General features: G+C 37.9%; 1 protein-coding gene across 2 annotated transcripts in view; it reads right to left on the reverse strand.

The window, feature by feature from the left end:
• Positions 1-24598, reverse strand: part of SPATA6 (spermatogenesis associated 6) — a 35662-nt gene that overhangs the window by 7134 nt on the left and 3930 nt on the right. The window contains exons 2-11 of one of the 2 annotated variants that reach the window (XM_054286091.1): positions 23770-23907; positions 22386-22434; positions 21609-21650; positions 20142-20266; positions 15847-15927; positions 13795-14064; positions 12118-12205; positions 10878-10918; positions 9616-9788; positions 446-545 (exon numbers count right to left, since the gene is read on the reverse strand). In XM_054286091.1, coding sequence (XP_054142066.1) covers positions 446-545; positions 9616-9788; positions 10878-10918; positions 12118-12205; positions 13795-14064; positions 15847-15927; positions 20142-20266; positions 21609-21650; positions 22386-22434; positions 23770-23907 — 1107 coding nt within the window. Of the gene's footprint in view, positions 1-445; positions 546-9615; positions 9789-10877; positions 10919-12117; positions 12206-13776; positions 14065-15846; positions 15928-20141; positions 20267-21608; positions 21651-22385; positions 22435-23769; positions 23908-24598 lie in introns of both variants that reach the window. The other variant, XM_054286090.1, reaches the window with a different exon arrangement.

Raw genomic sequence — 24598 nt, forward strand, 5'->3', positions numbered from 1 at the left:
CATTAGATAAAGAGCTCTGTTCATTGAAAGCCAGATAATTAAGGGAAAAAAAAAATCACATGTCTGAAGAATAATATTAGCTCTAGAAACAGCTGGATACATGCAGCTGCTGATGTGCAGCTGCACAACATGTTAAGCCTTGATGTTCTACACATCTGTAACATTTTTTGCTTAAATTGGGAGTGGAGAATCAGAATATAAAAAATCCCACACTCCAGTATAATTGTTCTCAGTAAGCCATGAGAGGGTTGCCTGTACTACTTCATAAAGGTGAAAGATAAGGAGGCTTCTGAAATCAGTGTGAAACAGTTGAGCTCACACACCAAATCCATATTTCTACAATCAAGGCTGTCCCAAAGGACAACATTATAATAAATCCAAGGCACAATTCTCTTTTTCAGCCATTTTGGATAAGGGAAAAGATTGAGTTTGCAGTCAAACTTACAAATATGAGGCGCTGTCTAGCTCTGTGTGTCCTTAAGATATTTTTCACTCTTTTATGGATCTCATCAATATTTGCTGGTGAAGGCCAACCAGTGCCAAATCTGCAAGAGGAAGAGGAAAAACAAAGTGAAGAAATATTTTCTTGTTGAAAAAGTGTATGATTCAGATTTCTTTTTCCTTTTAATTATGAAGCATGCATTACCTCCTTCTGTTTGGAACACACACAATGTTTCAATCTGATTCTTCTCCTCTGGAGTACAAGTAAAGAAAAGCAGTGCATAAACAGTGCATAAACATAAACAGCCACAACACCAACAGAAGATGAAAAACATAGAAAATGTTGATGATTTTGTAACTTGAGAAATATTTCTGTAATGCTTGTGTGGCCCCTACAGAATAAAAAAGCTACACTGTTCCCAGTGATCAGGTTTCATTTGCCTCTCTTTAAAGGAAGTGTTGCACACATGAAGTTCTTTTCACTGGAATAAATCAAAAGGAAGGTAACCCCAATGCATGCAAATTGGAAAACACATGGAGTCAAAAACTTGCAATTGCAGTCTTTATTTCACAAGAGAAACTGCATTTTAAGTTTGGTTGTTTGTTTGTTTTTTTTCCTAAAGAAACTATGCAGCTTTTTTTTCTTAAAAACTAGGTCGCTTGCTTGGTATGAGTAATTTAAACCAAACAGGAACTTTTGGATTTTACCTTGTAATGTTTTGGATTACTTTTTTCCACTTTACTAAAAAAAGCCCCTCTCATCCTTCTCAGAAGCTCATCCTTCTGAGCAAGTTCAGAAACTGAGAGAAATTTCCTATCAATAATTATTCTCAGTCTCTTAAGGGAGGCAACAAAGATTTTGAGAATATGATTGTTTACATGCCAACCATGTTATTACATTTAAAAATGTATTTTTTTAAAAAGGGAGACATCAACAGAAGGGAAGAATAATTGGAGAGAAGTTATGAAATGCTTGCTTACAAAAGCTCATCCCACTGGAAAGAGACAGAGCACCAAATGAAGATTGTGCATCTTCATTTCAATGCTGCCCAAGCTCTGAGAGCTTGACTTGGCACCCAGAAAAGCTCCTGATGTGGCATCATGCCAGTGTGAGCACGGGCCACTGGCGAGCTGTGAGCTGGCAGGGCAGGCTCTGCAATCTGAGCTGGGAACAGCAGCAGCATGGAGCTGCCATCCCCTGCCTGCAGCAGGAGCACCAGGAGCACTGAAGGGCTTTGGTGGCTTCCCAAATTTGATGCAGTGCAGAATCAGCATGACTCTGAGGGCTGAGATTCCACAGTTTGCCAGCTTTTCTGCCCTCCTCTCTCCCAGTTATCACATTCCCTGCATTATCCAGTCTATCACTCTCAAATCCCCAGTCTGATCGTGCCTGGCTCAGTTCACCTTCACCAAACCTCCAGAAATTTCAATACAGCCAAGGAACTGCTCAGCTCCTTCTAAAAAGAACAAACCAAGTACACAGAGAAAGCTTCAGTGCAAAACAAGCAGACTGGCAATGTAAAAATTAATGGAAACAGGATCCCAAAAGTGGGAAGTGACAGATTATCTTGAAGGTTGCAGGCAGGGCAGAGAGTTCTTTGCAATCTTTTGGATCATTCCTTTTATTACCAGAGACAGAAATATAACTAGAAAGTGACCAGTTTTCTGCTTTTGAGTAATCTTCTCCTATATTCTTTTATCTAAGCAACTTATTTGGATTCACTTATTGTTGTTTGTGTGTCCAAAATATCTCTCTCTTTGTTCAAAACAGCACCAGTATTTTCAGCTTATTTATGAGTTTCTTTAAATCAATTCACCTACTTGAAAATGCTTCTATTTTTCTTCAGGAAAGGGTGCCAAGAAATGACACAATATTGGAAGTATATAACATATAATCTATAAGGGGATGTATTCCCACGTTTCTAATGATTTTATTGTTATTTATCCTTGGATCACTACAAGCAGCAATTTTCAACAAGCTGACTACAGAATTCAAATGACTGTCCTGAGAATTTTACAATTAATTCCAAACCCAAGAGCATGTATGGCAAATTCATGCTGTGCAATTGTTTTGCATACTAGAATCCAGCAATCTGTTGCATTAAAAGATTTCACCTAACTTCTTGAAAAAGAAAGTAAAATGGCTTGAGAATTTTGTTAGGGGAGAAAAGCATTGCCTTTAAAGAAACAGAAGTGTGAGTCCCTTAAGCAGAAAGGAATGTTCATTTCCCTAATGCAGACAAACCCCATTTGATGTACTGCATTACAATGCATGTGCTCTACCACCTGTGTTATGAAAAAAACCCCCACATTTTCTTTTTTTAAAGGAAGAGAGGTAAGGGAAAGTGTCTGCAGTGATACCATCATCTTATGGCTCCCCATTAGAATTTACAACATTTACTGATATTAAAGGACCTCTGAAATGCATGTTTAAAAATCTGCATCCTAGATGCAGTAAGAGTGAGTCATTTCCCACTTGACAAATAAAAGATAGAGCCATGAAGTCATGGCATTTTCCCTTATTTATACAGCAGCTGCTGTTCTTCCAGCACTCAGGTGGCTTGCTATGAGAAGTTGGAATAGATTGCCTTTGGGAAATAAATTTTATGAAATTTGTATGTAAGACTTCAGGTCATTGTTATTAATCGTAAATTTACAAATATCCTTGGAGATAAATGTATTTACTTTTGGGAAAAAAAAAGAAAACCCATTGCTATTGTATTCAGTTAGAAAATACATGGCTATGTCTGCAAGAAGAAGATTTAAGTACTTAATTCGAGAACTATTAAATTCTTTCTCCAGGTGATTTTATGGATCAGTCCACTAGTGTGCGCTGTGGTATAACAAATGTTGGCTCCTCACACAGACCCCCAAACTTCATTTACCAAAAAAAAAAAAAAAGAAAAAAAAAGAAAAAAACCAAAACCTTAAGTGTGATTAAAAATGGTATCAGCTTCTTTTTAATTAGCTTTTCTAGTATTTTTATTGTTTAATTTTAGCAACAACTATCGGGTCTAATCCACGTTTAAAGAATACTGTTAATATTTGCCAACTGAAATGCAACTAAAATAAAATCATGCCTGAAATGCAAACTAAAATAAAATCATGCCTGAAACACAACAACTATAATCTGAAGTGAAACCTTTTTATGATATTCTAACTCTCCTATTGGAAATATTTTATAAAACAGATTTTATTGCACAGCTTCTTGGACTATAAATACAGGGATTCCATTTGCCCAAAATCACCAATAACAACCCTTTAAAATCACCAGCTACTTATTTATGTGATTAAGGTGTCACTATCATATTGCAGTGTTCAAAGGAAAGTCATTTCATTTCAATGACTGTTTGTCCTGATAAACGAAATAAACTCCTACAGCTGTATTCTTTGTCATACTTTCAATTTTCCCTGGGACTTGCAAACATTCTGCAGTTACATCAGTTTAAATTGTTTATTGATTCCAATAGATTGTATAAACACTTTGGAAATATAGCTCAGTGACCTAGAAAAAGCCAGATCAATCAGAGAACTTTTCAAGATTAATTTCAAAGATGTTGTGTTGAGTCCGATCAAGGAAACAGAACCATTTTCCCTTGTAATGTGACTAAAAGGCATTTATTTTCTTTTATGAGATAAGGATCTTTTTAAGGTCATACAGACAACATCTACCTTGATGAAAAAAAAAGAAGCAGCCAAACAGACAGTGTAGATTTTGTGCTAAAGATTATTTTCATGTATAATTTTATCCGTTAGGATGAAACACTCCATTAGAAATGCAAACAGGATACATCCACCCATGTACTCTACTCAAACAGCAGCTTGCAAACTTGAGAGCTGTAATAAATAGGAATTTTTAAATGTCAGACAATCCAATCATCCACTTGCACATAGCAAAAACATTAATATCACATTTCAGCAGGAGATATTAATACATTTCATATCAGCAGAATTAATGCCAGAACCTTGTGCAGAGTATTTGCTGTGGCTCTCGTGACCCCTTCCCCCACCACAGCACTCCCCAGCCTTGGGAACAATTCTGTGCATGTGGCCTCCACGAGAATTCATCAGCTTCAAAGACACAGTCCTCATGCTGAGCAAAGCCACATACAAGGACAAACCATCACAGGACAGAAATCAATGAAGTCCTGTAATACCAGATTCACAACTGCAGAGAACACTGCTGTAATTGGGGGAAAGAGGGAGTAAGAACACTTAAAGCTGAGTATAACCTCAAAAAAAACACAATCTGCAAGAATTTACACATGGAACAGGAGAGAACCTCAACAAAACCAAAAATATTTAACTCTGAAATAAAAAATCCACCTCATGTATTTTATATCTATGCAGGTATTTACTCAGCATTCATAGCAGGGAAGGACATTGCTTTACTCTCATTTTAGAGACATGAGGTGGTAATTCAGCAGGATGGACCTGGTCTGCAGTGCATGCTGCTCTGTAAGGAGGCACAACAGAAAAGCTGGGCTATGATTCTGGGTTTCCCTGGTCTACTTAGTCAAGGACACAAGTTGGTTTGCTTTTTTTAAAAGTGAAAGGCTATGATGCAGCCCTGAAGTGTTTCAGAGGCTCTGTTTGTACATAGAAGCCTGAATTGTAATGAAGTTACACCAACACAAACCCCCTCCATTCTCACAATGCTGGAACTGGGGGAGGGTGGCTGCTTTCACAGCGGCAGGATATTACTACAAAGCAAGAACAACCACACACAGACAGGACCTCAAATCAAGAGCACAGATGCCTAAATATTTGGAAGCAGAAGCTGACAGCTTAGCTGTGCACCAATTTGCCCTCCCTCTTCAGCAGGACATGAAAAAAAATGTAAAATTTCTCATGCTTTCTACGTAGCTTCGCTTACTTTCAAATCCCCATTTATAGATGGGCCTTGAAGCACTTGAGACACATTCAGTGTTGAGTTCTTAAATTAGTAAATGCTTTTTTCCCCCCTCCTTTTCATATCCAGCCCTTAAAACTGTGGCAAATATACATCATGTAAAAAGTGAAACTTAATGGCAGCCAGCTTCCGAAATTTCAATGAAAGTCAATACTCCAGCTGAGCAGTTGCTCCCAAAAGGTTGAAGTCATTGTGGTACTAAATCATTAGTTTGTCACAAATTGGCTGCACCTCCTTATGCTCTTTGCAAGATTTTCCATTACCTTCTATCTTCTCTGAATTTATTAATTTATACACAAAATGGCTCTGACAGCAATCAATTTCAGATTTACTTACTGCTGCAGCAAAATCAACCAATGAAGATGACAAATAGTACAGATTTTGGTGAAAAATATGAAACAAGGCTTGGGTATTGCTCACTTTCATTGAATCTAGCATGAAATAACTGATTTTCAAGTGCTGATTCCAGAAATTAATATTTAAAGGATGCAAAAGAAATAAACTTTCCCAAGAAGTGAGACTGATAAACCCCAAACCTTCCTACCAAAGAAAATTCCAAAAATCAGAAATAATGACTTTTAAATGGCTAGAAACAGGCAGGAAACCAAGGTGCAGCCTCTCCTGAGAGAAAGCTTTTTCCTAAGAAGTCTGCAATATTTTTCAGTGTTCTACTTTTTAGCAGGAGGTCTCAAAACTTAAAACATATGCTCTCACAGAAGCAAACCCTGTCTCAGGATGCATGCCAGTCTCTAAAATATCAGGTGAACCACCTGTTTCTGGTTTTTGCTGTGCAATAAAATAACCCTCCAGATCCTGGGATGATTGTTTTCAAGATCACTGAAGCCAAAAATTCTGGTAACTGGTGTTTTCAAGGACTTCACATAGGATTTAATATTTCATTAATATCTATTAGTATCTGTCATTATATCTATCATTACCAGTATCTAACTTCATGCTGTTATTTCCCCTAGTACTAGGAAAATGAGAATATAAAAAGATGGTAGTAAAACAATACAGGAATATTACAGAAGGGCATCTGATCCAGACACTTAACCTCTGTCTCACTTCAAAGAGAACTTAGGTTTTTGTTAAATTTTATAGCAGGTAAGATCACATTTCAGCAGCATAACCAGGAGAACATGAAAAAAGCTATCGAACTGCACTTCAATCTGGAAACAAAAGTAGAAGCATGCTATTTCCAGAGCAGGAAAAAGACTCCTTTGATCCCAAATGCACAAGAAGTAGCTTTGCCTCTCACATAACAGAAATAGTCAAATACTCCCATGATTGTTGTAGTCTCTTGAGGAAAGGATTTTTCTTGTGCCAGCACACAGCTCTGTTCAAAGGACTTTTTGACCTTATGGAATCCATCTCACTATTTCTCTCCTTTTCTTTCTGACAGGTACTTTGCTGCAGGTTTCAGTGCTGCAAGGAAGGCTTAGCTTGTAAGTCCCCAAGAAAAACCCCATTTTCTAGGAGTGTGTGAGGATGTTTGTGCAATGAAAGCAAGGACTGGACTCCAGCTTTGCTTTCCTGAAGCAGCACTGAAAGGACAGAGTGTGAATGCTCCAGGATGCCCAGGGTGCTCCTCTCTGCACAACCAACCAAACAACTGCCTTGGCACACTGTGGGGCACTCACAACTCTGTGAGTGCCACTGGTCTGCACAGGGGCTGCAATGAAACCCCACAGCATCATGGAATAGTGAGGGCTGGAAGGGACCTCTGGAGGGTTCTATGGCCACATCACTGCTGAGCGTCAGCTCCCAACGTCAGCAAATGCTTTCCTTAGATGTACATAATGAAAAATGTAAAAAGAAAGTATGAAAAATCAATATTCAAAACTTGGCTGTCTTGTTCAATAGTAAATCTATTTACAGTTCTGCTTCTGACTGAAATCGCAGAGGAAAGGGGAAGAGGATTGATTTGTGGTGTCTCTAGCAGGCTCGAAGAAAAGGACTGGAAACTTCCAGGGAGGATACAAAAAGGCTCAGGGGACCTTGCACAAGACCCCAATTTCTGTCTCACTGAAAAGCATTGCAGTGGTTTTACAACCACACAGCAGGGCTCTGGGACATACTCCCAAGAAGGCAGCCAGCCACTTCACACTACATTTTAAAAAAGAAAGGGAAAAGAGGGAACTAAAGGTTGAGGTGGGGAGTCAAGTTTCATATTGACTGTGGGTTGACTAGCATTAAAAACAGTAGCCTGGATATGCTAAGCAATTTGTCTTTGTAATTCAAAATAAAATTGAGGAAATAAACACCAAATACTGTGAGATAAGACTCCATATTCTTGCAATTACACTAACACTGCTTTACTTTCAGTGCACTGATTTCCTCTGTATTCCTATGATCTGAACAGCAGCGTTTGCATGCATTTCCAAACATTGACCTCTAAACCATGTTTGTCATTCCAAGTATAACTCTCAGTACACAATCAGCTAAAACCATTGTTATCTCAGAAGCATGAAACAGAGATCAATTTTTTTTAGACTATGCCCTTTATTTCTCATTTTGATTTTTTTTCTGATGACAGAAGTAAATGGTTACATATTTTACATAAAGAGATGTTACAGCTCTGAAGAGCTGAGAACATTTGCTTTAATAAGAAGAAAAAACATAATTTCACAAGATCAGAAATCTCTTTTGGAGAAAGGCTCATAAAGAGAAAAAGCAAGAACATTCAGACAAGTCAAGATTAACTGGCAGACGACTAAATTACTATGCATGTAACAGCAGCTCACAACATACAAGATTTCCCTGCTATCAACAGAAGGCACCCCATCAGCTCTAAATAAATGTGTATATAATTTAGCCCAAACCTCCCCAAAAAGAGTCCAGCTGAAGAAAGGATAAAAAAGTTACCATGACAATATCTCTCCCCAGATATGGGTAACTAATGCACAAACACTGTCAGAAGAGGGTGGGGAGGCAGACAAGATGACAAAGAAACCTCCCTCAAACCCCAGATACATCCTAATCTCTGTATAACACTTTCCAAGATGCACTATTACACAGAACAACTAACAAACAAGTTTTCAAGCAGAGGAAGATGTTAAAACACCAACTTGATCTTTGTGAGTATTAAAAATTCAGTCCCCACCTGCCATCTGTCATTTTTCTTTTTAAAGAAAAAACTGAGACAGTTTTTCTATTTTGGAAACAAGCATTAGGCTGTGTGTAGGCTGTAAAATGCAACCTGCAAGCATTGAATAACTTGGTACCAATGGCAACAGAATGTGAACTGGTCACCAAAGGACATCCTCAGCATTTAGGATGGGGCATCAGTTTAATCCTTAGTTTCTCCCAATTATTTTATCTATTTGTTTACTCAGGCCTAGCTTTTCATACAGTTTTTCTGTTCCCAGAAAGCCAACCAGTAACTTGCTACCTGAATGCACAAGAGAAGTACCAAGAACATGTTCTACTCAGCAGGAAGCAGGGAATACTCTCCTTGAAGGATTGGAGGGCTTAAGCATGAAACCATCTGTTGCATTCTTGACATTTCTTCCATCCCACCCTCATAAGACACTGAAGCTGGCCCAAAATATTAACCCAGGGACTGAAATACACTAAATTAAAGGGTATTTGAAACTGTCCCCAAACAAGTCCCACTGGGGTCAGTGAGAGAGATATGAAAAATAATTGAAATACAGCAGTTAATATACACACAACAGCTGCAGAGGTCCACATTCCCACTCAAAAAAATTAAAATCAAGATTTTAGGGCGTCAAAAAAGTGAAAATATTGGAAAATAACACACTGAGTAGATTAAAGCTAGCCCAAGCATGTTATGCACACCAGTCACACATCTGAGTACAGCACAGCCACAAGTGCGTGCTCAAAAGCACCTGTGAAAAGTCAGATGGAAAAAGGTTTCCAAGTACCCACTGTAGAGTTTTTTTGCCATTTTTACATATCTGTATTTACATTCCTGAGATTCCAATCCCCTCTGAAACAGTGATGATTCATTTAAGTGATGATTTATTAATTCTTTGTTCCAGATGGACATTGGCAGCCTGAAATTTGGGATGTCACAGCTTCAGACATTTTCACTGCCATGTTACTAGGATTGTAATCAAGCAGAGGTGATGGCAAACACAGCAAAAGGAAAATCAAACAACAACACAGCTGTTGCAGGAAGATTTTTCAGTCTCTTCGGCCCTCACACCTCCAAACATGCAAATACAGTCATGCAGGCACTGGTATCATCAGCTCATGCTCCTAATTCCAGAATGTCATGAACAAAACCAGGGCATTACCTTTCCCTCAGGGAAGATTGACTCAGCACAGAACTCAGAGACTCCTGAGCTGCTGGAGGTGCTGAACACTCCAAAGAAGCAGCAGAATGGGACTCTCTGTTGGGTGGATCTGGGCTCACATCCTCCTTGCAAACAGCAGAACTGTCCAAGCCTTTTCCACTGGTAGATTTTGCCTGAAAAATACCCCACCAAACTAAAATTTATTACGAACATCAAGATGTACAATTTTCATATTCTTATTTCTTAACCTGAAAGGTTAAAGATTTTATATTAATTCAGGAGTATCTGTCTGCTGAGGAAAGAACAAGGACCCTCATTTCATACAAAAATCCATGGTCTAAAGTAAATCAACAAGTCTCAGAAGAATGTGTTGGTAACTAACACACCATCTTGTGTAAAATTCTTCTGCAACAGCCCTTTTATCAACTTTTCTGAGTGCACCAATAAAGGCTTCCCAGGAATACCACAGATTCAGAATAATGCCTGAGAGTCTAAACAAGCCATGGAACAATCCAGAGGCTGCACAATATATTAGACTCACACAATACACAGAACAACAGCCCTTGGTAATAAAAGTTTAGAGTCTGACAAAAGTGTGCTTAACATATTTATCAAGGTTTATCCTCATAATTCCCTATCTTTCCTCCCCCCTATTATCATCAGTTTTCCCAGCCATTAGGAAATATAGGAAGGCACACATAACTGCTTAAACCCACAATTTTTACAGTACTTCAGGAACACAGGCAAAAAGCAACTAAGTGAGGATATAAAGAATAAAACATCCCAACCCCAAAACAACCCTGACATTAATCTTTAGATTCTTTTAATACACAAAGAAGCCAAAATCTGAAAAAGAAAGGATGTGAAATAGCACAACAATGGCTCCCCAGTTGTACCAGTGCCACCTTCACACAAATTTCCAGAATGAACAATGCTCTCAGAATAACTGGTAAGGCAAATGCAAACAGCCTTTAAAGGCTCCTCTATGGCCTTGCTGCAAGCCTTAATGCCAAGGAAAAGCAAATTCTGTATGTGCAGGCATCTTTATCTTTAAAGAGTGCTAAGTTTCCTTCTAATGTTTGTAAATAATCTGTCAGCAGGCGTTAACTGGGCTAGATCAGATTTAAAATGTCCTTTTTCTTGCTTCTGATACTACAGTAGACAACATTTCAAAAATACTTATGCAAGACAATCCAAGGAAGACTGGGAAGCTCAGAGCTTCCCAAAAAACAGTGTAAGGAAAACCACTTGCAAGTACTCACTTCAGTTTTCTTGGGTCTGTAGCTGTTGAGAGGAGGAGGATCTGGAGAAGGAAAAAAGGTCCATGACAGAAGAAATCAAAAACACATTTGCATTTCTTAATTTCCTAAATGAAATCTTTTACAAAGCATCCTTTTTGTCCTCACAAACATTAAATCTACTTTCTTGGTCTGTTCTATCAATTTCTACTGAACAACTCTCATACTGAGACCCAGGAAAAGCAAAAAGGGACTAAAGTGTACTGTCTGCATTTAAGATTTCTAATCCTGAGGATCTGTTATTTTCAGAAGTTACAGTTAAGCCTCAAGACACAGACAGGTGACCAAAGACTCCTCTGGATATTAAGAGAGGTAGATTTTGGTCTCCTAAATATTGGCCAGAAACCACCAGCTCATTTTGAAAGTGTGCAATGGTATCAGATGATCTGGTCTGTTCCATTATCCAGCCATCACAGACTGGCAAATCTGTTCCCAAAGGGGATGCGAAACCTTTAAAATCCAGCACCCAGTGCAATGACAAAGAACAAATGTAAAATAACACGTTCATAATGATTTGCTGTATAACAAATTATAATTAGTGAGGAAATGAAATAAAAATGAGGCAGAGCACACATAAACAAATACTGATGAGACTCATTAAAATCCTCATATTGTAAGACATGTGCAATAAAATCAAGTTTTAGGGCGCTTTCTTAAATTTCTGATCTCACACTTTTTATTAAGCTCTCACTTACTGATACCAAAGGATGCTGAAGCAGATACTGGAGCACATCCTGGATGCTCATAAATAATGGTAAGTCACTGATCCACTACTCACAAATACTGCTGAAATAAACATTACACATTTTTGAAGGAACAGAGCCCCTGAACTTCAAAATAATCAATACCCCAAGCCTGATCAACACACCCACAAACCATGGTGCAGATTTTCTCCACCATCCAACTCAACAAAAAAGGGAGTGAAACAGAGCACTTGTCTGAGCTTTGTAATTTTTTCCTATTTTCATATAATGTAGAACTATGCTCCAAGCTTCATGAGGTAAAGAACTATTCAAGGGCACCCTTTGAAGCAGTAATTTATTCAGCATTCTTCCTTTTCCTAGGAAGAACTAACAGCTTTTTCTCCATCACAGATTTTCATAATAAATAAAAAAAACCCAAAATAATAATAAAAAGCCCCAAATAAAGCTGCTTCCTGCAGAAATCAAAAGCAGCTATGAGATGTACAGCAGAAAATACTGACCATGGGGTGCCTTGGGCCAGGCTTCTGCTGTGCTTTCTCGCAGGGAACACAAGGAATGAAGTTTAGCACCAGGACTTGGTTGTCCAACCTGAAGCAAAAACACTGTTAAAATACTCAGCATCAGATGTATCAATCCCTGGTTTTTCTAGTTTTGTTCATAAGACCACAACTGATATTTTCTGCAATATTTTACTTTATTTAAATACTATTTTAGACTATTTTCATAGCACTTGGCTCATGGGCATTATTAGTATTACTGTGCATAAACAGAAACAGTGCTAGAAAGGTCAAGAAAACTCTGAATATCCTATTGTTCAAAGAAAGGGAAAATACAGACAGCTCCTCCCTCATCTGTAATGTCTGCAGTCTTTTTAAACAATTCCTGGTATCTCATATTTATTCCAAACAGCTCAGATCTCACCAAGAGAGATCTGAATCTCTTCCTAATTAAAAAGTTACATTTAATATAATCCAATTTTGATCTTCATAACACAAAATCTCCAGGCCAAAAGAGTTCTCAGCAGTAAAGATGCCCTAAAAGGAGAATTCTCAGCCTAGAAAGGCCATGACAGCGAGGACATGCTGAATTAAGAGACAAGCTTTCTCCTTTTTTTGTACAAACATAACCAAGCATTGAAAATCAATAATCAGTGTTAATGATACTATAATTAAACTGTGAACTTCACCTATAGATCAAAAACCAGAAGAATTAAATAAAAGGAGTTAAAAGAAAAATATTTGAGAGAAACAGTAGAATGATTAATGATTAATCACTTATTCAGGCAATTTCGAATTTCTTAAAGGTAGCTATATGTAGAATAAAACTTCTAAACTTTGACAATATAGTATTAATTAACTATTACTGATACTAGGTAAAAATATAAGGTAGAAGCAAACTATTTAACCACTTGATTACCTAACTGGTTGTGGTAAGTGCCCAGAACTGTAGAGAAAACATAATGCCACAGCATAGAATTGGAACAATCCCATTTCTGCCCCTACAAATTCAAAGTGATTTTCTAAAATCAGGGAATTGTTGCAATAGGAATAATTAAGAGGGGGGGAAAAAATGAATATATGATTCTCCAGGTGTCTGGGAAATGTAGCTCCTTCATTTTAAAAGAGCTACACACAATTTCTTTAAATAAGTACCTAATTTTAAGACAATTTTTAATGTATGGCAAAAAGTCCTTATGTTATGAACTCTAAGTCAAAGCATTTCAGATGTAGCTCTGAGCAAAGGAAGTGTTCCAAATATCACAGGATGACAACATAAAAAAAAGTTGAAAGAGAGGAAGTGTAAGTGTTCATAATGTGACTAGACACTCTTTCTTTAAAGTCTTATTCAGGAATTTTTAATACTAATATCAATTACTTCCAAGCCGAATTTATACACCTATTATCCTGTCTAGTGTGCTGGAAGAAAAGAAATGGGGCCTCAGAGAATTTAACCAAGATTTCCATGAAAGAATTTGATCTTTGTCTGTTACTAAAGCAGATAAAAGAAATTTTAGTTTAGTTAATTTTACATTTAAATCATTCTGTGACAGACTGTTAAGGAGAAGAAAAAATTATTCATCTAAACTCACAGCTGAATGAATTTTTGGAGCGCTATTTAGTGAAAGAACAACATTTCAACTGAGCTTAAGCTGGAAGCACCTGGGAGCCAATACCAACCCGTCTGATGACAAAGGGAGGTTTGTCAGTGTCTCTCCTGAACTCATGAGGGCCCAGGTTCAGGTGGGACAGTCTCTGCCTGGCCTCCTCTGACAGCTCGCACATGCGGCGCTTGGTGTACGGGGACGGCGAGCGCGACTTGGAGGCGATGGTGGGCTGCTCGTAGCTCCGCAGGGCCGAGCTCTGCCCTGCTGAAGGAGGGCTCTTCCTGGCCAGCTTTGAGGGCATTCTTCCACTTAGGGCTGGATGATGCACCCAGTGCCCGTCAGTCTGGAGTGAAGAAGGGAAATGATCTGATTTGGCAGCGTGTAGGAAAAAGATCGCTGAACACAGCACAAACAAGGAACCAATAATTTTGCCAGAAGGACTCACCATGGCAGCTGACGTCCCCCTCACAAAACTATAATCAAACAGCAATTTAAAAATAATGTGTTCACCATTTTCTCTGAAACCAAAAGAAGGTTGAACACCCAGTACAGCATGCTAGATGTTAAATGTCTGATACTTACTCAATTAGCTTTCTCACACAGTTAATGGAGATTCTAAAAATTAAATTTAATTTTTTCACAAAGTTTACCTGAATTAGCCATACACAGATTTGAAGCATGTTTTCATCTGTTTAAGCTTTTATTTTAAAATTCTTCCCCTTTAAAGTACAAGACACAAATTAAAAGAGGAGCCTTTTTAATAGTTTAAATTATATGCATTTAGAGTTGCCTAAAGCTCCAGAAGAAGTGCAACTACATTCTCTAAAATTAATACTTTCTTGGATTATGGTGAATTTATTAGTTTTTTAAAGTGTAAAGTTTAGTGGAGAAAAACCGTACTCTTTCTGTCAGAAATTCTTTTTCAAGCTGGAGCTAGTTGACATTAGCCCTAGATCTGAATGTTACATGGGCTGCTTTGGTTCAGAGGAACCCAGAAATAAAATGTCCAGCTTGCCTTCAAGGCTTTCCCTCTACAGCCAGCCAGTGAGGCTGAGGCTGTGTGTTTGTTTTGTATTGACAGAATCTGAACTCACTAGTGCAGTTGATGGTGAGACACAGCACAGACCTGGCCACACAAAGCCAGACCTAATTCTCTAAGACTAATCTCAACTTCACCAGAAGCAGGTGGTGCTGCTCCTGACTTACACCAGTTGTAAAACTGCAACACAAGTGAATCTGAGCTGCCATTCATAGATACTTTTAGGAACAGTTTAAATTTTAAATCAAATTGCCCTTACTCAAGTCACCTTCACTGAAGCCAATTTTCTGACAATGACAATTTTCACTGATTTTTAATTCTTCTTCTGTCTCGATACATTTCATTTGCTAAATCTGGAAGAAACTTCTCATTGAAGTCATTAGCAATGCCATCAACAGGTCAAAGTCACCTAAGTGTCTCTGCACACAAGCCTTCCTGACAACCATGCTCTTCCAATGATGCTGCACCATTTTTCAATATTACAGCAAAAAAGGAGGAGGAAGAGTAACTTTATATGACAGCTTGTTCCAGAAATCCAAACCAAAATTCCAATCTGTGAGACCAGAGAAGAGTGCTACTTCACCTTTAACTTTATTTGCTGCAAAAGCAGCATTTCCAGATTAATATAGGAGATTAATATAGCCTTTTCAACAAAATCTGCATTTTCACTACTGTCAGTGATATAGTTATGGAAAACAATTAGATTAATTGGTTTGGTTTAATAATGTACCTTCTCTAACAACACCTAGTTTCTACTGTCCTTAATTTTAAGTGTCAGTAACAAATGATGTGAAGGCATCTTCCCATGTACCAATGCACCAGGGACTGACACTTCAGCTGATCATAGAACACAGCAGCTGATAATTGTTTCAGATTCAAGGAACTCTCAGCATCTACTGTCATGCACCAAACCCACTCTTTACTCATACTTGATTAAAAATTTAATCAAGTTGTCAAGCACCCGTGATACCTGCTTTAACCACAACAAAAGAATGAGGAAAGTTTGAAGTGACCAGCACATGGAAAAATTGGAAGCAAGGCTATCAATATTAAATCTAGAAACTGCAACAATTAAATTGTGCTAACCTGTATGTGACTCCTTCCTAAGATTAACAGACTGTCTGAAATAAGGCAGGTTGTAGAAAATCTCAATTTTGGTGCAATTCCCTAGAAGAGAGACAATAATTGCATATCAAGCTTCAACTCAAGATAAAGGGTATCAAAGAGGTAAATGTCACCTAATGTAACAAACCATTCCTAATTTTCAGCCATTTCCTTTGTTAATTTCAGCCTTTAATAAAGATAATTAGAAAAGACAGAACAGCAATGGTAAATGTCAAGATGCTAACATTTGCATTTCTGACAATTCAATTACAGATGATTACACTGCTTTTGTACAACAATTAAGGTCTGACTTTTATTTTAATACATTTTTTTTTGTCAAAAGCACTTTTAAAGATTTTTCATGCCATGCTATATGGCATCAATAAAAATTTCAGTCATGCTCTAGAAGTTTCATTAATACTAACTTTGTAAACTTGTTTGAGAACAGTCTCAGTAGTGCCATCTCATTTGTAAAAACATTTTGTTTAATCAGTCAATCACACTGCAGATAACTATTCCTTTTTAACAGTATGACTAAGAAAACCCTTCATTCTGTAATCTTTGGAGTAGTCTGATTTCTGTGGATGCCTCCCTTGTTCCATAAGCATGGAACACATCCACAATCCCCTCCTGCCCATGGGGCAGCCCCAGTTTGTCCCACTTGGAATCACTGGGGTGCCACTGGGCCTCCTGGTGAAGCACAGCACATACAGAGTGATGGCCAGCATGTCCCACCATTTTTACATGATTAGCAGCTTCTGTTCCACTCACCTTTTACTGCAGCCATGGCTAGGAACACAACACCTCAGAAAACTATTGCTTTCCTATTCACTGAGCATTGGCCAATGCATTCAGAATTTACTGGGTGTAAAGGACAGGGATTACAACACACAAGCATTATTTCCCGAACAGCAGCACTAAAAAAAGGCATAAAAGAACTAAATGCCACATATGCTATAAACAAGTGGCAATCATCTATGTGCATCCTAGTCAGCTCTGAAGAATCCAAGAGAAAATCAAGTGCCCCCAGAAATTCCTACCCTCTCTTCTCTCAACATGGACAGAATTTGGTGCCTGAGGCATCTCAGTGCACAGGCATTTGTGCCCATGAACACACAAAATCACTGAGACATGAAAAGGAACTGGTCTGTTTGTGACTTTATCCCACATCCATAAGAATTAGCAGGAACTTTGTGAGTGAAGTTTATTGATTAACCAAACTATTCTCTACCACCTGCCTAAACGCTGATTTCCCATTTGGGAACATGATCTGGCCCCAGGATAGATTATGGAAATCAAATGACAAAAATGCCAAGAAAGCTCAGTCACAGCAATTAACAGAGTCCAGGATTCAATCAAGTCAAGTTATGGCACATAAAAGAGGTTTTAAGATTGATCATCTTTAATCAACTCGTTTTTATTACTAATGAATTGTCAAGTGCTATCAACAATTTAAAAAAGGACACATCAGAATTAGTAAGTCTACTAAAAATGCAACAATACAGCACCTACTGCTCTCACAGAGACTGGAAATGATTACAAAATTGTTAAGTGTTCATCCCTAAAAAATGACACAAACTATGATTTCTTCAGAGAAATAGTCTGTGGAGAGGGAATATGGCATGGCATTTGAATGCACAGGCATGGATATGTCAAAAGCAACTCACATGCCAAAGCCATCAGACAATTTGCTCTTTGTTTTCTGCAGTTCCCAAATCAGGGGTTGCTGTAGGATACTCAACACAGAATTATGTGAATACCATCATACAGCCCCAGACACATCTGTAAATGAAAATCCAGCTGTAAAGTTTTTGGGATCTCTTCTTCTGCTTCTTCTTCACCACAGAATGCTCAGTGGTGTCTGCAGCCCTGAGCATTTCTGCATCAATCATTAAACAGAAGGGACATAGTATCAATTTGATCACAGAAAAAGTACAAAGGTGGTTCACATTTAGAAGAATAAAAGTCTAATATGTGCTTTTGACTGTAAGGAAACTCTAGCTTAAAAAAGTATATAGGAATATAACAGAAGGCCTTGCACTGGACTGTTAATGGAAGATAGCATAGCTAAAAAGAAACTGTTTTAAGTAATGTGGCAAATACTGCATGAAGGTGGGGAATGGAGATAAGAACATCTGTAAGAAATCACTACCACAGTCCAGGCATAAGCATATTCTGAAAGGTAAAGGTTGCAGAGGAATACAGAAGAGCCAGCAAGAGCCTCAGCTGGGCAACACTGGGCTGGGAGAGATAACTCGAGGCATGTCTTGTATGCACACTGAGTTTGTAAACCTTGTAAGACATTTAGCCAGGGACATTATCAGCCAAGTGCCAGATTTCTGGAGGAGTTTTGATCCTCTCAAATTGGGATTCCTTCCAACTGGCAGATTAGCAGTGTTAATCAGACACTGCTTGTCACTGCCTGTCTGAACTCCACAACCGTAACCTTACTGTTGCTACCTTTATTTTTTTAATAAAAGACAAATTTATTTGGAATCAAACTGTCACTGAAGCACAGCTGCCATTCAAAAATATTCAACATCTCAGCTGGCTATGAATAACTTTTCATGTGGGAAGAACATGGCTTCAGTAGCATAGGAATAATGTGAGGGCTCTCATGACCTTGTTCAACACTTCCTTTTGCTTAGCATTCACATCCAGCACTTCATGCTGACAGACTTAGCAAGAGACACTTGCCAGTAAAGCTCAGGGAACACTGGGAGAGGGAGACACTTGAGACTGCATTTCTACTGGAGGTAAAAATCCTTTCATAGTTATTCCATTTGGCAAGTGAGGAGAGGAACAAGAAATTCCTTTTGGGAGCCTCCCTCCAACGCCATCAAACCCAGCTTCTGCATTATTCCTGAAAAGGGGGTCACTATGCCAAAATCTTCTCTTACACTGTACTTTCAAACTATGGAGATGGAATGGAGCAACAAAGGCTCCTGCAGTCCCAGTTCCAGGCAGAGATGGATTTTGTTATGCTGCTCCCAAGGACATGAAGTATGTCTGTGTCTTACCACAGTCAAATTTTTAAAGCTACTACAGTGTCATCATTCATCACCTACACATCCAAATTACTCTGACCACATCTTCTCACAGCTCACAAGTTATAGCACCTTCTCTTTATTAGAAAATACATAATTTTTGTTTCAAATAACTCAGTTTGACAAAACCCATCAAACTTGTCTAGCAGCTCTGCTTCTATGAAGACTCACTATATTCTGTTCACAAAAAAAATCTCAAAACATTTAGCTAATACCACTTCATTTGTTCCTACCTCACTGTTCCTTCTCAGCACCAGGAAGACACCTATTCTATGAGCAGCATGAAAGCAAAACAGTCCCACCCCATCTCTTGAGCCACACCCCCAAGAATGAGGTGAGCCATATCAAAGAAACACTATAGCCAAAAAATAATAGCTGTTTTTGTTTATAAGCTACTGCAGAATCAGACATTTTGTAGCACAAAATCACAACCTTAATTCATTCAAACGTAACACTGCATTAGACACCAAATTAGCACCTCTAATTGCAAGAGTCGGGGCAGTTTCCAGGTTGCCCTTTCCGGGGAAAGGCTACACCAGCTAAAAGATAACAATAAACTTTAATCAGCATTTCCCTCCTCCCATGTGCTTTTAGCCCAACCACAACAGACAGGGTTAACTGAGTTCTTATCCAAATGTCCTGCCAATCCACCAGTAAAACTCCACAAAAACCTCAAAACACATTATCACCATCCTCCTTAAGGTGCCTTCCTGGGTTATTCTGCTGACAATTAAGATTCAACAGTCAAACTTCATGAAAGGGCAATGTGAAATGAATTCATTTTCATTTAACATGTACTTGAGCCCTTATCTCCAGAAAATTAGCATTAATTCACTGCACTCATTCTGCCAATTAGCCATTGTTCCAAAAGGCTATGGAGAAGGACCAAGGAGGAGGGTTACATGGCTTCTGTTGAGAACCATGAAGTCAATATGATATCTCCTGCATCCCTTCAGCCACCAGCTGCATCACAGATTAAACTGAATGGAGACATGTCATGGTGCCACACTGCAAACCAAGTGGAAACTAACTTTTCCACATTAAATAATTTCTTGAAGCATTCTGAAAAAAGATTGTACTTTCCCCGAAGTTCAGCTGTGGATTTGTACATTCAACACCTTAAAATGGCAAAATCTGTCAGAAGTAATGGCTTTTCATTTGAAGCAGTTCAAGGGGTTTCTTCAGTGAAGCAGACTGTGTCATAAATACAATCCACAGACATTCACTCACTGTGAAAGACGGGGACCTCTTCATTAAAACCTCACGCTGCAAACCACGGAGCCCATGGGTAAGCTTAGGGTCAGGGAACAGGAAATCTCTTGTATTTTCTTCATATGTAGCTAGAACTTTTCCCACTAAAAAGAAAATACATACTTTAATTGGAAAATAGACAAAGCCACACAGCACAGACACCACACACAGAGCCATGTTGAAACTAGGATAAATTTTGCTCTACAAATTAACAGCATGGCTCTAAATCTCCTATAGCACTAGGAAATAACCTCATCAAGTTAAATCAGCAGCAAAAATGTGCAGAATCTACTATGAAATGATGATTCAATGTTACTGGGAAAAAAATTAAAGAAGATTGTGTTAACTCTTCTATAACAGTTACATGAAAGGTTTTCTTCAGGTAACTTTTCAGTACTTTTCCTCTTTCTTTCTCTTCCATGCCACAGAAAAAAAATCAGTATTTTTTAATGGCACCAAATTCCTTAAGAAAAAACTACCATTCCATAATACAGGACAGTAATAGTAGCAGTAGAAAAACCACAAGCAACAGCAAAATAATTATTTCAAGATTTTCTCAATACCCTGTCTTGCTACTTCTTAAAAAAAAAGTTTTTCTTTAGAGGTAAACCCTTCAATGTATATTGTGAAAAAATGTAACTTGTGCTATTGCAGCCATCTTGCTATCTTATGTTGGGCTATATCACAGCTATGTCTGAGCCCTGAAAATAAATTCTTATGCAAGATTCTTTACTTCCCACAAAAAAAAATCCCCATTCGCTACATGTCTTCAAGTAAGCAGTCTGGTAAGTCACCTGAGAGAAGCAGCAGTTTCCTTGAAAGTGCTAAGGAAAAGTGAGAGAGTGCTTTTAATACCACAGTTTCCAAATGAGTCCTCTTTAAAACTTGACTTTATTTCCAATAAAGTGCAGATTTACATTATTCATGGGAACACTTGAATTTCATTAAAATAGATTTTTATAATCACACAAACCAATAACAGAAGTATGACAAATCGCTATTTATTATCTTCACACATCCCAAGAGACCTGTAATACTTATAGTGAGGATAAGAGTTTTCCCAGTGGTCACCATTAAAATGGAAGGAAAAAAAGTGTCACTCTGAGAACAAGATTATGCACTCTGAAATTTCACAGACAGCCTCTCCAGAAGTGAATTGTGATGCAGTTAATAATTATGCACTGGATGATTTCAGTTTATTTTCCATTTTTAAAATATTATCACTTTCCTAAGCCTGAGTATGATACATTTAAATATTCAGTTATTATTCCCTTTCAAGAATGAGATCCTCTTGATCTATTAACATTTTCTATTCAGAGGACTATTTGTTGAAGGGCTTTCTATGTTGTTTGTGTGTTGAAAAAAGTGATTGTGCTGTAATGGGCAATGTCCTCCTGGAAATTCACCTATTAAACTGCATAATTTATGAAAAGACCGATACAGTACCTGGAGGAATGAGCTGTATTAGTTCAAGTACTGTTGTGTCAACTAGAAGGGAAAAAAGTTTTTTCATGAGTTAAAAAAAAAAATCAAAAATGAAAATTCCCATAGTCAAAGCCCAAGAAAAATGAATCACTGATTTAAACTTCACAGCACTGTATACCCCTGCACTATTTCCACCACACCAATAATAAGATAAATGTAAGTACAGCTTGCATAAATATCATAGATGAACACAATGGCATTAGCAGGGTACAAATGACAACACTAAATCTGACTTAGAACTTGTAAGTTCTCTCTGCTGCCAAGTTTTTCCTCTTTTAAAGAAGATTATGCAAGCTTTGCCCCCTTTACAGATACCTCCCATGTGAGGATGCATATTCTTGCAGTTTGAGTTCAGATCAGTGTTTTCTCACCACAATTCATTATACAAATGTAGCAAGACATAATCTTAAAATGACAAGAATGACTTGAGAAAAATTACAGGTTTATCCTTCTATAATGTGAAAATTAATCAAATAAATAACCATATAAAGGAACCCACTACCAGATAACCAGGTGGACTTTCAATCACTTATGACTTTTTACCCTTTTCCTGTTCCACAGCATGTAACATGCATTTCTAGAGGCATTTTGTTAGATAATAGTGGTTACCCACTAGTTTTTCAGAGAACAAGCTCCTGATAGAAAAAATATCACATACTTTAAACCTCTAAAACATCTTTAGAGCAATACACATGACATTTATGGATACAACATAGTATACAAAACCCCAGAACTTACACTCCAGTAACTTCACAAGGTCTCCAGGATCAACTATATTAGCAAATTCCTGAAAAAGAAAAAATGATAATAGTAGTAGTAATACTAATGATGACACAATCAGATGTAATCAGATGGACCTCTTGGGAAAGTGAAGGGAAAAAAACCCAAAATTCAATGCTCTTCCTTGCCAAGATTGTTGTCAAGAGTCCTATCCCTACTGGAAAAAGAAAGGATACTAAAATGATCATTTGGAACATGATCAAATTCATTGAAAGCCAGCAGTTCTTGTAATATACTTTCTATCCATACAGAGTTGCTTCTCTATATGTGAAGAACAAAAAATAATTTATTGTGAAGTGTTGAAGATGTAAAGGTAAGCACTGTCTTAAGAAAATTTCAAGAGAGAAACATAATTTGCTGCATGTATTACAATTCTGATAGGTCAATGTTCTCTAATTTATAAGTAATGTTTTAAGCTTCATTTTCACAGAGGTGACTTCTCAGTCTCTTGTTCAGGTTTTTTTTTAACCTGAATCCCATGTGAATAGATAGCAAGGAATAGGGGAGGATGTTGCACTGGATGGATGTCCCTACATTACAATGAAAACAGCATTCAGTACATTCCCCTTAAGAAGTTTGTGTTATGCTTGCCTTTAAAGAATGAAGGTCTTTCCTACTCTTCATAGGTAGTGAAATAATCACTGTTTGTTTCTCATCCCCTTCACCAGAGCATCACTCTGAGCAAGTTTACTCAGCCTGGTTTTCAAAGTGCTGGGGAATGCTTAAAGGAAAAGAACTAGAAAGGGCAAAGTATTATTATTCATAGGTGGTGGAGAAGCCAGATCATATCTGTAAGATACTGTGTTTCATTATCCCTGTGGTACTAATAATGAAGCTAGTAGGGACTCAGAAAATGTGATAAACAACTATAAATTACAGAGCCAGAGTACCAATCTGGGAATTCTGGTGACAAACCATGAAAAAAGTATCTCAAAGGGAGTAAGATGTCACCAAGAAGGCTTGAGCTGCTGTTTTATCTTTCTACTAAATTAAGTTGCCTCCCCTATATTGTACAGTCTCTGTTCTTCACCTTGCCACAATTTTTAGAACAAAAACATTCAGTCCCTTTCAAGCCAGGAAAAGACACTGAGGAAGGACATGTTCACAAAAGAATCAACAAACACCTAAAAACTCTCACCACACATTAGAATCTTCAGTACACACAATTCTTGAGTCCCCATGTGGATAATACAGGCACACCCACCCTCAGTGCTAAAGAAAAGCAGGAGATCAAATACTCTCCATTGTCAGTGTGATTATTTGTACTCATGGGTTTTGCAGACAATTTTTATGGAATTTGATGGGGTTTATTTGGATTGCATCAGCACTTGACATATCTTACCTTTTCAAATAGTAGTCTTTCTTGAAAGAAGAGTGGGAACACTGCAGGGACACATTCAGTTTTGTGGTACTGGCCAAGTACAAAGACGCTCAGATAAAGTTCCTGTTTGTCTTTCAGCAGCACTCCAGGACAAGTTATCTGTAGGAGTAACACACTCATTAAACAAACTGAACTTTAGCTAGACAAGCAATGGCTGTTTTCAAGATAAAAATGAAACAGTCAGGACTGAAATGGTGTATTTGTGAAAGTCAGGATGTAACAGACAAGAGCAAAAAAATTCTTCCCTAAAGCAATTCTATTTGTACAGACTGGTCAGGGAAAAAAGTCACCATTGTAAAACAATCAGGACCAAATTCTTCTTGCTTAAGTAAACCCACTCCATTGTCTTCAACCAAAACTGAAACCCAAGGCCTGGTTAATACAGCCAAAGGTATGCTCTGACTGTGTAAGGTACAAAAGGCACAATCATCTCCTATATGAAGACTCATGTAGAATGAAGTGTACATGAGGCCAAAACACAAAACCCCACAAAAACTTCAGCCTAACTACAGAATGAAACTGGTAAATTTATGTGCTTAGATATCCATACTCTGTCCAGCCACCAGAAAAGGCAAGTTTATTTGCAAATTGTCTGTAAATGAGAAAAAGCAACTGTTGTTCCAATAGTACCAGACACATTTCTTCCTTTCTCTGGGAAGTCTGGCCATCTTTAAACTCAAAGCAGGGAAGGCTTCTCACTAGGCTGCCATATACTGCCCCAAATCTCTCAACTTTCTCTGCACAATTCTGAAATTCTTTGACTAAGAAGTCAGTCTGTTTTTAAAGCACT

This window comes from Melozone crissalis, unplaced genomic scaffold (assembly GCF_028551555.1).
Source record: "Melozone crissalis strain CALT ecotype California unplaced genomic scaffold, PUWL_Pcris_2 ptg000045l_1, whole genome shotgun sequence".
NCBI lineage: Eukaryota > Metazoa > Chordata > Aves > Passeriformes > Passerellidae > Melozone > Melozone crissalis.